Here is a 13,374-nt window from a genome sequence, read left to right as displayed (position 1 = left end):
CATATCATATATTTTCTGTAAGTCAAACAAATGTTTTTTTGTATTGAAGGCAGGCCAGATAAACAAATAAATATATAAACTGTTGGTCTTTATCACTCGACTAAAACTGATTTCATTGTTAAATATATTCTGAACTAAGCCATTTCAAGGCCCTTGTCGATCCATTTCCTATAAAAAGTATGGAACCATATGGTTGATACACATGGAAAGCACTGCTTCTTCCTGACCAGCTACCAGATGTGCAGGGTTCTTTGTTCAATTACTTCTTTTATTCCACATTATGAAACATATTGAATCAATCTTTATAGCTAACAATATTAAAACCATTTTTAGTAAGAAATTTTGTGTTTTTATAGATTTTCTATAAGAATATTTGATAAAATGATGTATTATGTACCATCTTCTTAACCAAGAAAATCTGGTCTGCAGACAGCGCAGCTGAATGAAAACAATTCTGTAATCAAGATATGATTGTTGAAGGTACCCATGTTAACAAAAGTGAAAAGATTAAGTCGTGGAAAGACTTCAAATACAAATTTCTAAGCCATCTTTTTTTATTTTTAGGTATTTGTAGGCCATGGAAGATATATTTAACTTTCAGAGCAATTTAACCTACATAGTGTACGGTTGTCCAGACTCAAGAGTTCAAACATCTTTTATTCCTGAATTTATGATTCACTTAACCAGGAGTGGAGACCACAGTTGTGAGACAGGCACCATCTATAACATGCAAATAAATGGTGTGGGATTTTCCCATTGTAATTGTTGTGCTTCTATATTTTTGAACCAGTCTGGACTTTATGGATACATAATGAACTGTTTCTCAAACTTGGGTTTCTGATTATGAAAGAAACATTTGATTTTTATATCAGAATTGGAAAAAAAAACATGAAAATACTTCTTATTCAGTAATGAAATATTTGTATTTATTTATATTTTTGCTGTTTTATTTTAAAACACTTTCATAAACGGCTTGCTATATGCCAGAAACTAAACTAGATGACTTTCATGTTTTCTCACGTATTATTCATTCTCATAAGAAGTGTGGTGGGGAGGGGACAAAGGATCATATTTGTGATAATGTTTATATGCAGATTCTTTTCAGGAAAAAGAACTGTGTCCTGGAACTGTTTTTCCTGTTGTATCTGTGGAGCATAGCTTTCTTCATTAGTTGCTAACTGTTCCTGAAATCATGCTTGCTTCCTCTCTATCCAAATCCTTATTAAACTTACCTAAAAAGGGGAATAACTTTTGGATTTATCTTTACTGGTAACCCCTATTGCCTTGCACGTTTGTACACTATGAACTAATTAGTATGTTCTCATTTTTCACATGTTCTGAGCACTCAGAAATGTTTGGAATGATTAAGATATAGGCCTTTGCCCTTTTGAAATTTAAAATATGGTTAAATATGGGGTTCAGGATGGGGAACACATGTACACCCATGGCGGATGCATGTTGATGTATGGCAAATCCAATACAATATTGTAAAGTAAAAAAAAATAATAATAATAATTTAAAGAGAAAAATTAAAAAAAAAATATGGTTAAGAGATAAAAATTGTATGGAAAAATAATTTGAAGAAGAATAAAAATACTAGCTTGTATGCTACAAATGTGAATGTTATTGAGTTACAAAGAGACAGCTCTACATGGGCTGTGAAGAGAGTATTCATTTAAGAAGGGAAAACTTAAGCCTAGAGAGAAAGTTTTTTAATGGATGGGTAAACAACAGAAAGGAGTTCAAATAATGGAAAGAAAGAAATACTACGACCAGAATAAGACCTAGGAGTGGGAAGTAAAGAGGCAGTACAGAAGCCAAGAGCAGCAGGAGTTGTGAGGCATGGAAGATTCGTTTCTAGTATTGTATAGGTTGCCCCCCACCACCACCTGCCCTTAACAGTACAACATTTTCTTGGGCTGCTACCATGACTTATAATGTTTATTAAATATTCAAAAGACTGAAATAGGAAATGCATTCTTTAAGCTCATAGCTTTCATTCAAATATAGACTGAAGATAAATTTACAAATTAAATATAAACAAACGCAGGCATCATTTAAATGTTTAGTTGATGTAATGATTTTTTTTCCACTGAAATAAGCTATCTCCATGAACATATTATGGGATACAGGCTGCCACATATGTGCGTGTGTAAAACATCTATCCATAACACCTTGTGCCTTACGATGACTCAGTACCCCCCACACTTTTCTCAAGTGACTTCAAAATTTTTATGTGCATTAGTACATAGGGGTGTTGTTTGGTTTTCATTTGGCTGGAATGTAGCATTAACATATTAAATCCAGCTTTGTTCTTAGCAGCTGGAAACTGTTCAAGCACTGAAAATGGCTCAGAATCAATGATAAACAAAAACATTCACCAGGAGGTTGATCTTCCACATGATCCCATATAGTTTATTAATTTATATTGATTATCATAAAAATAAATACATTGAGAAATCCTTCTAGAAAATTCACTCATCTCCCGAAATGCACCTCTTCTACCAACCCTAGTGAGAAATACCACATGAAGCTGTTTTGCTATAGAGAATTAGAAAGGTAACATCTAGTTAACTGAGCAATTCTTACCTGCTCAGACAATGTGTTTAGCTGCTCAGTTGTTTCCAACTCTTCGTGGCCCCATGGACTATAGTAGCCCACCAGACTTCTCTGTCCATGGAATTCTCCAGGCGAGAATACTGAAGTGGGTTGCCATTCCCTTCTCCAGGGGATCTTCCCGACCAAGGATTGAAGCCAGGTCTCCTTCATTGCAGGCAGATTCTTTACCATATGAGCTGTCAGACACACAATAAGTCTGAATAAGTTCTAAGTCAGGAATGTTACAAAAGGGAATGGACTTTGAAGAGTTAAATGGTACTCATGGACAGAGGAGCCTGGTGGGCTATAGTCCATGGGGTCTCAAGATTCGGATACAACTTAGTAACTAAACCAGTACCCACCCATATGTTCAAATAAAGGGGAAAGATACCAGTCAAAAGAAAACTCATTACGGGACTATTATGCATTTGCAGGTAATGTTGCAGGCTCAGATGTATAAATGGTAATAGGTGAAATGATGATATTAAGGGACAAAGGATACTTTTACTTTGGGGTGTTAAAGAGCTCTGAAGAGGTGACATTTAGTTCATTCTTTGGGATAAGAAGGAGCCAGTTGTATGGGAGTCCTTTCAGGACCTGAAACAGAATCAAGTTGGGCATGAAAGCGGGAACAGAAAGAAGGATTTGGGGGGGTGACTGCCATGCTGCTGCTAAGTCGCTTCAGTCGTGTCCGACTCTGTGTGACCCCATAGACGGCAGCCCACCAGGCTCCCCCGTCCCCGGGATTCTCCAGGAAAGAGCACTGGAGTGGGTTGCCATTTCCTTCTCCAATGCATGAAAGTGAAGTCGTTCAGTCGTGTCCGACTCTTAGCGACCCCATGGACTGCAGCCCACCAGGCTCCTCCACCCATGGGATTTTCCAGGCAAGAGTACTAGAGTGGGGTGCCATTGCCTTCTCCTTGACTGCCATGAGATAAGGTCAAAAAAATAAAAAATAAAAAACAGTCATGAAATAGGAGAGTCTAACATGTAGCAAAAATAGTGAAATGGAAGGGATGTTTATGCTGGTCAGCCCTGAAGAAATTTTGGTGAGACCTTGCTGTATTTGATATATGGATAGAAAAATGATGGTGAAATACAATGACCAGCAGTTAAGGGTAGGTTCAAAAATAATGATGATATGGTCAGAAAGAGAGAATTTAATAAATGGGAGGGGAGTGCAATTTGAGTGGAAAGTCACTGAAATATAGTTAGTGAATTGTCATATACTTAGTCCTGGTCAGTATTTTATAATTAATAAGAAATACAAAATAATGGACTATTCATGTGTAAGATGTACCATCTTAGGGAAGTTGATCAAAATGAGAAAATAGAAGAATTATCAACGGATGCAAATAAAATGTGAGATAAAGGAAGGACAGAGGCTTATGCCTCTGAGGGAAAGAAAAATCAACAGAAAGACCAAGGAGAGAACCAGTATAATGGCATGTACTACACAGAACAAAAGACATTTAAGGAGTCAAGTCTATCTGTGTTCATAGTGAAAAATGAAGTCACTCAGTTGTGTCTGACTCTTTGCGACCCCATGGACTGTAGCCTACCAGGCTTCTCCGTCCATAGGATTTTCCAGGCAATAGTACTGGAGTGGATTGCCATTTCCTTCTCCAGAGGATCTTCCCAACCCAGGGACTGAACCCGGGTTTCCCACATTGTAGACGGACGCTTTACCGTCTGTGTCCAAGGAAGCCACTAATTTAAAAGCAGTGGAGGGTGTGTTTCAGAGACAGTTTTTATTGTCAGAGGCATGGTGCGGTCACATCTAGGTTCCATAGGTCATGAATTTGTGGAAAAAGATAGTGGTAAAGAAGACTGCCAAGAGGACTGGGGAAGATGAGCAGAGTGGCACAGAGTCCTTTGAGTTATTTTCTGTGGCAGATGAAAAAGATAACATTCTCAAGGATAACAAAAAGTTTCTATATAGTGAAAATGGTTTGGTTTGAGGGCTCTTCCTGGCTCATCACTGGAGAACTTCCTGAGTTAATGGCTATCATGTTCTGTCCACCAAGACATGGTCCTGACATGTCAAGGAAGCCCCTGTGAAGGATTCCAGGAGCCCCTTTTATCACCTGTGTCTCTATGAAGCTGCTGAATAATTGATCTTACATGGCTGAAAAGAATAATGGCTGGGAGCCTTGTAATTTATCATTAACATCCCTATTTGGCTTGCAATCTCTTTTGTTGTTGCTTACTTGCTAAATCATGTGTGACTCTTTGCAAGCCCATGAACTGTAGCCCGCCAGGTTCCTCTGTCCATGGGATTCTCCCAGGCAAGAATACTGGAATGGATTGCCGTTTCCTTCTCCAGAGGATCTTCCTGACCCAGGGATTGAGCCTGTGTCTCCTGCATTGGCAGGCATGTTCTTCACCACTGAACCACCAGGGAAGCCCTATAGTCTCTTATTATACAACTAATACCATTTGTTACATTATTCACAGATTATATAAATGGCCACACAGGAGTAATCACACATGAGGAGTACCACTGCAACTTAGCTGTGCCTGAACTGATTAAGCCTCGAGAGAGCTGAGCCTGGCAGGTCTTGCCCTGATCTAACACTGGGACAAAAACTGTGCTTGTGGTAATGGCCTTTCCTGCCAAAGTGGTAGGGGGCGCTTTGTATGCCCCTCTTATATTGGCAAAGGTTAATGTGTTTTTTTTTTTTGTCTATTCTCAAAAGGGAAGTCAGCCAGTGTATTGCAAATCACCTTTCTCCCATTGTAATAGGATCTTAGGCCATGTGAAAACACAGGCTAGTCTGTTTTTAGCTAAAGGAAAGGACAGGCGTCCATTTTATTGGACTTTGCTTTGTTACTATTATGTAGATAGTATTGTTTACAATTTGAGGGTCTGTGGCGGTCCCGTGTGGAACAAGTCTGTTGGCACCATTTTTCAACAGCCTTTGCTCACTTTGTGTCACCTTTTGATAATTCTCACCATATTTCCAACTTTTCATTGCTATTGTATCTGTTATTGTTGGGACAGTGTGTAATTTCCTTGGTTCTGTCTTGTCACAACAAAAATTTGAAGTGATGGACCAGTGTTAAAGCCCTCGGACAAACCGTGTCACAGCTCTCAGACAGATCAGTGTTACAGCTCAGTTTTATTTAGAAAATAAAGGAAAATACATCCTCAAGGCATGCGGGCATGCCAACCCAATAGACGCAAAGAGGAGAGAGAGAGAGCATGAGAGAGTGAGAGAGAGACCCCCCAGCCCTTTGGCTCCTCTTTTTATGTTTTTTCTCCTCCCCCTGGGCCTGCCCTATGTAAATTGGGCTAGCCAGGAGTGCTGTGTCTTCTACCTGAGGTCCTCACTCCTGTTCTTTGACTTTCCTTTGTTCTATTTTCGTGGGCTTTTCCCTTCCTTGTCTTTTAGCCACTGCCATTCTGGACTCCTTTTTCCTATTCTAAGTACCTAACATTATGATCTGTAATCAGTGATATTTGATGTTGCTATTGCAAAAAGATTAATAGTTCTTTGAAGATTCAGATGACAGTTGACTTTTTTAACAGTGTTTTTAATTACGGTATATCCATTATTTTTTAGACATAACACTATTGCACACTTAATAGACAATAGTATAGTAGAAACATAAATTGTATATGCACTGGGAAACCAAAAATTTGTGACTCATTTATTGTGATATGCTTTTTAATTGTGGTCATCTGGAGTGAAACCCACAATAAAGTATGTCTGTATATAGGAAAGGTAAAGGTAAGTATTCATAGCTCTGTACACAGTATTCTCACCAGTGTTATTTAAACTCCACAGCAATCCTTCAAGTTACATTATAACTATTACTTCCTTTACAGAGAAAATGAACACAGAAAATACACATCAGTGCCCCTAGACCACACAGTTAGTAGACAGTGGTGCCAGTGTTTGAATCTAGCTTTGTCTAAAGTCAAATCATTCACTCACTAGTACAGCTCAGTTCAGTTCAGTTCAGTCGCTCAGTCGTGTCCGACTCTTTGTGACCCCATGAATCACAGCACACCAGGCCTCCCTGTCCATCACCAACTCTCGGAGTTCACCCAGACTCACGTCCATCGAGTCAGTGATGCCATCCAGCCATCTCATCCTCTGTCGTCGCCTTCTCCTCCTGCCCCCAATCCCTCCCAGCATCAGAGTCTTTTCCAATGAGTCAACTCTTCGCATGTGGTGGCCAAAGTACTGGAGTTTCAGCTTTAGCATCATTCCTTCCAAAGAAATCCCAGGGCTGATCTCCTTCAGAATGGACTGGTTGGATCTCCTTGCAGTCCAAGGGACTCTCAAGAGTCTTCTCCAACACCACAGTTCAAAAGCATCAATTCTTCGGCGCTCAGCCTCCTTCACAGTCCAACTCTCACATCCATACATGACCATGGGAAAAACCATAGCCTTGACTAGACGAACCTTTGTTGGCAAAGTAATGTCTCTGCTTTTGAATATGCTATCTAGGTTGGTCATAACTTTCCTTCCAAGGAGTAAATGTCTTTTAATTTCATGGCTGCAGTCACCATCTGCAGTGATTTTGGAGCCCAGAAAAATAAAGTCTGACACTGTTTCCACTGTTTCCCCATCTATTTCCCATGAAGTGATGGGACCAGATGCCATGGTCTTTGTTTTCTGAATGTTGAGCTTTAAGCCAACTTTTCTCTCTCCACTTTCACTTTCATCAAAAGGCTTTTGAGTTCCTCTTCACTTTCTGCCACAAGGGTGGTGTCATCTGCATATCTGAGGTTATTGGTATTTCTCCCGGCAATCTTGATTCCAGCTTGTGCTTCTTCCAGTCCAGCATTTCTCATGATGTACTCTGCATATAAGTTAAATAAGCACAGTGACAATATACAGCCTTGACGTACTCCTTTTCCTATTTGGAACCAGTCTGTTCCATGTCCAGTTCTAACTGTTGCTTCCTGACCTGCATATAGATTTCTCAAAAGGCAGATCACGTGGTCTGGTATTCCCATCTCTTTCAGAATTTTCCACAGTTTATTGTGATCCACACAGTCAAAGGCGGCCTTACTGTGCTCTTCTTATCCTGAATTATAATTATTTACTGATAGAAATAATGTCTGTAATTTATTATGTCACAAACATGAAAAGAAAATAGTGGAGTACTGAAGGTATATGCAGACTTAATATTTACTAGACCTGTGAGGTTCTTCAGAGCAGAGTCTGGACTTTTGTTGTTTATTTTTTAGTCTGTTAAATGGACAGTCTGGTAGAATTGTAGGAAGTGCTCACTGAATTAATGAATGGATGGATTCTTTCTGATAAGGAGAGAGAGTGTGGATATCACAGCTCTCCCAACACAGGGCCTCATAGACTGATCAGTGTGATCTGGGACACATAAGAACCTCTGAGCTAATAATGTGAGAAATTGCATTTATTTTGCCATTAAAAAATTATATTTGACAGTTCTTCATTACACTCAAAGCTTGACTGCTATACTGAACTGGATGTTTTTTCTAATGGGTAATGGAAATCATTAGGGAAAAAGCCCTCTCAGTTTCCTCTTAACAATATTGGTGTAAAATTACCTCTAAGTCTGTGATATGAAGTGATCTCAATATAAATAAGTTTAGGACAAACACATGTGTGCCCAGATACACATGTTCACACATGCACACACACCTAATGTAATTATTTAGCCTCTTTCTCCTATATATTTATATTATATATAACATAATGATATAAATATAATATAAAATAAACATGTATGTATTAAAATATTAATATGTAAATAAAATATTAACATAAGGTATATAAATTTATATAGTATATTATGGGCTTCCCAGATGGTGCTAGTGGTAAAGAACCCACCTGCCAATGCAAGAGACAAAAGAGAGGCAGGTTTGATCCCTGGGTCAGGAAGATCCTCTGGAGGAGTATGATAACCCACTCCAGTATTCTTGCTTGGAGAATCCCATGAACAGAGGAGTCTGGTGAGCAACATTCTATAGGGTCTCAAAGATGTCAGACATGATTGAAGTGACCCAGTGTGCATATAATCTATTATATAGTTAATATATTCATTATATAATATATGTATAATATATAACTATGTATATATGACTTATAGGATTTCATCATATGATTGCAAAAATGAAAAAAAAATTTCTAGGTAGTGGAAAGGTGTAAGCTGGTATTCTATTTCCTGGATAATACTTCAGTGCCTTTGATTTTCTTGTTCTTGTACAGGTGAAGACAGATGATAGAGTGGTTAAGATGGACCTCGGTTTACTCTTCCTAAGAGTACGCAGAATGGATGCTGGGACCTATTTTTGCCAGACAGTAGAGCATAGTTTTGTTCATACAATCCGTAAAATCACCCTGGAAGTAGTGGAAGACGAGAGAGTGGAGGAGATGTTTAGCAAAGACTTTGAAGAGGATAGGCTTCATAAGATGCCTTGTCCTGCTCGGAGCATCATCCCACGTGGGACAAAACCATGGTACAAGGAATTCTTGCAGCTGATTGGTTATAGCAACTTCCAGAGAGTGGAAGAATACTGTGAAAAGGTATGGTGCACAGATAAGAAGAGAAAAAAGCTTAAAATGTCCCCTTCCAAGTGGAAGTATGCCAACCCACAGGAAAAGAAGCTCCGTCCCAAAACTGAGCACTATCGCCTGCCGAGGCACGCGCTGGACTCCTGATGGGGTGAAACCTTCTACTGGCTTCTGAAAAATTTATATTTAGAAACTAAAAAAAAAGAGAGAAACCATATACTTTCTTTGTATTACTTAAAAAGAGTTTTCTGTAATATAGAAAGGACTATAGAGGTGATATCATAAATTGTTCTATATACTCATTTGACTGGTTAACCTCACATAAAATTAACTAATTTTTTTTAAAACCATGGATTGCTCAATGATTTCACATTCTGTTTATCAAAAGATAACCATAATTGTAGCTTTGAGTAGTTGGCTGCTCTTCCATGGCAATTATTATTTTACTCTTGAAATTAATGCAATATTGCTGAAAAATTAGATATTTTCCATAATCATGGCAAAAATAAATAAATGTTTTAATCTTTTGAATTTTGCCTTTCCATCACAGTGTAAAATATATAGATTATCACATACTTTAACATTCTCAAGTGAACCATCTGTACTCTTTTAAGAATTAATGTAGTAGTGTTGTCTAAGCCATGAACTTTATGAAGCAGGTCTGTTGTAATTATTGTAAACTATGAAAGAAAAATTGTGGTCACTAAAAAAAAAAAATTGTGGTCACTTTGAGGCTTGTGTCCTTCCTAAAACGTTCAATAATAAACCACACTCACAATAGTTCTGTTTCAGAATGAAAACACATTCTTTGAATTTCACTCCAGGGCAGAAAGAAGAAAGTTAACGTTCACATCTCAAAGACAGCAAAGAATGTCAAGACAGATGGAGTGACAGAAAACATTTTTGCTGCCCTCTTGTGGTAGAAAAGGTATATTCTCACATCTTTTTTTAATTCTATGGATTGTCCAGTAAAAATTTAGAACCAGTCTTTCAATAAACACATCTAGGTCATTTTCAGAAAAAAAAAAATTAACAAGTAAAAATGTGATTCTTATAAGGTATTTATGAATAATTTATTATCTCACAAACCAAAAATGAAGGTATTAAAGCACTGAAGCCCTATTAAAACTTAAATTGTAAAGATTATTTAAAAAAGTAATCTTCCCAGAAATCTAAAAGCTATTCCAGAAACATGTTTTATTTTTTAAAAAGTAAAATATTCTGCACTCAGATATCAATATTTCCTTTTAATTTTATATTAAATAGGAAAGTTGTTTCATGAGGTTCAATTAACTACCAAGATGTTTAGAGCATCTTTACTTGTTTCTTATAAATATTATCAGAGGTTTTTATATTTGAAAATGACTATTTCCTGAAGTTTTTTTATCTTATTTTATTTAGCTGTTAATTTTCTAAAGTATGAAATTCTGAGAGTTTTCATTTAACTAAAACTAAATGCAAGTGAATTACACATAAATAATTATGAATATTTATTTAAATTTAAGTTTGAATGACATTATTCTCAGTTTTCAAAATTAGCTTATAGGCTATAGTTGATAATGTGATGGTTTGCAATTTCATTCAAGAATTATTAAATTTAAGAAAGTTTGGAAAGTTCATTAAATAAGTTGCCAAGCTCCAAAAGTCCTAAAGGAAACAAATATATTAGAAATTAACATTCTCTGAAGTGCACAGTTGTTATTTACCTAAAAATCCACTGGAGGTCATTAATGTCCATTTCAGTATTAACAGAAAGCTGTATGTGTTTCAATAAAGGCCTACCGAGTGTGGAGATAGAGAACCATAACCCCAGATCAGAGGGTCCTTAGCAAAGTTTGTGTCTGCAGGACTCAAAGCACCATTGAAAATATTGTTCTATTAACACAAGAGAAGGGAAAGTAGGATTTTCTCCTGTATTCAATTTTTTTTTTTTTAGAGTAAGGGAGGTACAGTATATGTGACTATCACTTCCATCTCAATAACACACCCAAAAGCAGTTAAGGAGAGCAGTGATGTTAACTGTAAGCTAAAATACTTTGTAGCTTAAGAAATAAAACTGAGGAAAATAACTTTTCTGTTATATAAATCTTAAGAATTAAATGATTCTACAAGCTGTTTCAACTAAAATGAGATGATTATTTTAATAAGGCCAAAAAACCTTTTAAAAATGCTAACTGATAGTCTGATAAAATTTTGAGGACACAAGTTCACAATTCAGGGAGAGGACTAAATTTAATATATACTTATTTTTCCATCTTCTTACTTTCTGTCTCTCTCCCACCCTTTTTTCCCTCCTGTATTCTCCCCCATGCAGGTATCCTGTCTCTCTCTCTCACACACACGCACATACACACACTTTTAAGATACTGCCTTTTCAAAAGACAAATCAACAACCTATGCTGTCATGTCCTTCTTGAGAATCTGAAACATACCACAAAACATATTCCGCCTTTTGTTCTGTTTGGCATTAGAAATCAAATGTAGAATCTCCTTTGAGAAATGTGCAAACTTGGAAAATCACAGGTGAATTGGTCCTCTTTATACCCCTTTTCTTGAACTCAGGAAGGACACATACTTAGTCACCTACCCTGGCCCCAGCACATTTTCCCCAGACATCATGCCCTCTGGGAACACACAGGTGAGAATCCTAAGGGACATCTCCACATTAGTCAGTCTCCTACTTCTTCAGATGTCCTCTGTGATGTTCTCCGGGAAGGGAGAGGACCTGTGAATAGAATGAGCTTTGGCATAAAATCATGTGCACCTCAGTTTTCAGTCCTGTGTCACCTGTTAAGCTAAAGATGGAGATTTGTTAGCTAGAAGGACTATAACTTGAATGGAATTTACTTTATGATTTGTGAGGTCTCTTACACATCTAGCCTTTTATATTGTTAATGTTTTCTTTTGTGTTTATTACTGAATATTTCAGTGCAAATTTATCAACTCGGAGAAACAGAGATTAAAAATAGAAGTAAACACTAATACGAGCTCTAGAAAAAAAAGGGAACAGAAAGCCTTTGCCTGCTAAGTAAGTGGCAATTCTATATACATATGTATGTGTATATATATATTAGAGTCTTTTTTCCTTCCTAAAGTTAGTTAAATACTTAGGAGATTTTTATCGAGTATTTAATATTTACTATAGGGTATAGGGTTTTATAAATCCTCATAGTGATTATGAACATTTGTAAAATTTGTAAAATACAGTAAATCATTTTGGGTGCTTGTGTAAGCATGAATCAAACACAGCAGCTGTTGTCCTTAAAATGCATTGTCTTCAGCTTGACAAATACATTAAAATATTACAAATATTACCTAGCCTTGAATAGGTATTTGAGATCCCAGGAAAAATTGCCGCAGTCATAATGACAGAAAGGAGTTGATGTTCTTTTTCTTACCGCAGAGAATCACTTTGAATTACTTCTTCAAAAACAGTGCTCATTTTTCAGGCCAACAACTGTTGCATTTGAATCAGATATAAATAATTGATTTCCAATGAAAACTTTTGATTGTAGTATGTTATTTAAGCTGGTATGTTTATTTTTCTTGGGAAGATAGCATTATCTTTTGGCTTTCATTATAAACTGAGTGTGTTCTGTTTGTGTTTAAATGGCTTAGTTATAAGCTGGAGGACTGTACTGGGGTATTTTTGTCTAAATGACTTCCTTTTATTTGCTTGCCCACATCCATAACAGCATGTGCCATATTGTTTCTGCTCACTGATGATAAGCTATGAGACTTATTACCACATGGTGGCAAGCTGCAAAGACCATTGACAATGGGTCTCTGACTGTCACATGAATCTGCCAATGTACACTGCATAATTTGTACCATTATGTATAATTTCTATTTAGTTCAACTTAGAGGATAAAGAAATAAATATTTGTGAAACCCTTAAGTGTTGTCTGAGGAGTATTTTCTAAGTTCTTGTCTGTTGAACCCAAGTTTCATAATAATATCAAGCCTGAATATCAACATGCAATACTGGACGAGCATTAATTTTCAAGGATTTAGAATAGACTTTAGTTCACTTTTGTTTCAAATGTATAAGTCAACTTTCTAAGAAGGAGAGTGTTCATCTCATTGCCTTGGAGCTGTTGGATTTGTGCCTTCCACACCGTGTTTCTAGAACCAGTAGCCAGAAATTCCTTTCAAAGCTGCATCATCCAGGTGAGAGATTTAGAAAATGAATGCTTTTAAGATGACAACTGGTAGGATGTTTATGATTTTTGCAAGCCTCAACTTGTATCTAAATTGCTGTCTT

At 36.9% G+C, this 13,374-nt stretch overlaps 1 protein-coding gene across 2 annotated transcripts in view; it reads left to right on the top strand.

Moving 5' to 3' along the window:
• The window catches only part of SEMA3E (semaphorin 3E), a 275,207-nt gene extending 262,199 nt beyond the window's left edge, over nucleotides 1–13,008 (top strand). The window contains exon 17 of one of the 2 annotated variants that reach the window (XM_086398568.1): nucleotides 8,805–13,008. In XM_086398568.1, the coding sequence (XP_086254694.1) occupies nucleotides 8,805–9,257 (453 nt within the window). In that variant the 3' untranslated portion in view covers nucleotides 9,258–13,008. Of the gene's footprint in view, nucleotides 1–564; nucleotides 1,243–8,804 lie in introns of those variants that run through there. The other variant, XM_086398569.1, reaches the window with a different exon arrangement.
• Nucleotides 13,009–13,374: the final 366 nt, after the last annotated feature.

This window comes from Bos grunniens, chromosome 4, assembly GCF_055505025.1.
Source record: "Bos grunniens cultivar Pamir isolate PY7600 chromosome 4, Bosgru_T2T1.0, whole genome shotgun sequence".
NCBI classification, from domain to species: Eukaryota; Metazoa; Chordata; class Mammalia; order Artiodactyla; family Bovidae; genus Bos; species Bos grunniens.
Note: the sequence above shows the minus strand (reverse complement) of the source record. Positions and strands in the feature narration are given on the sequence as shown.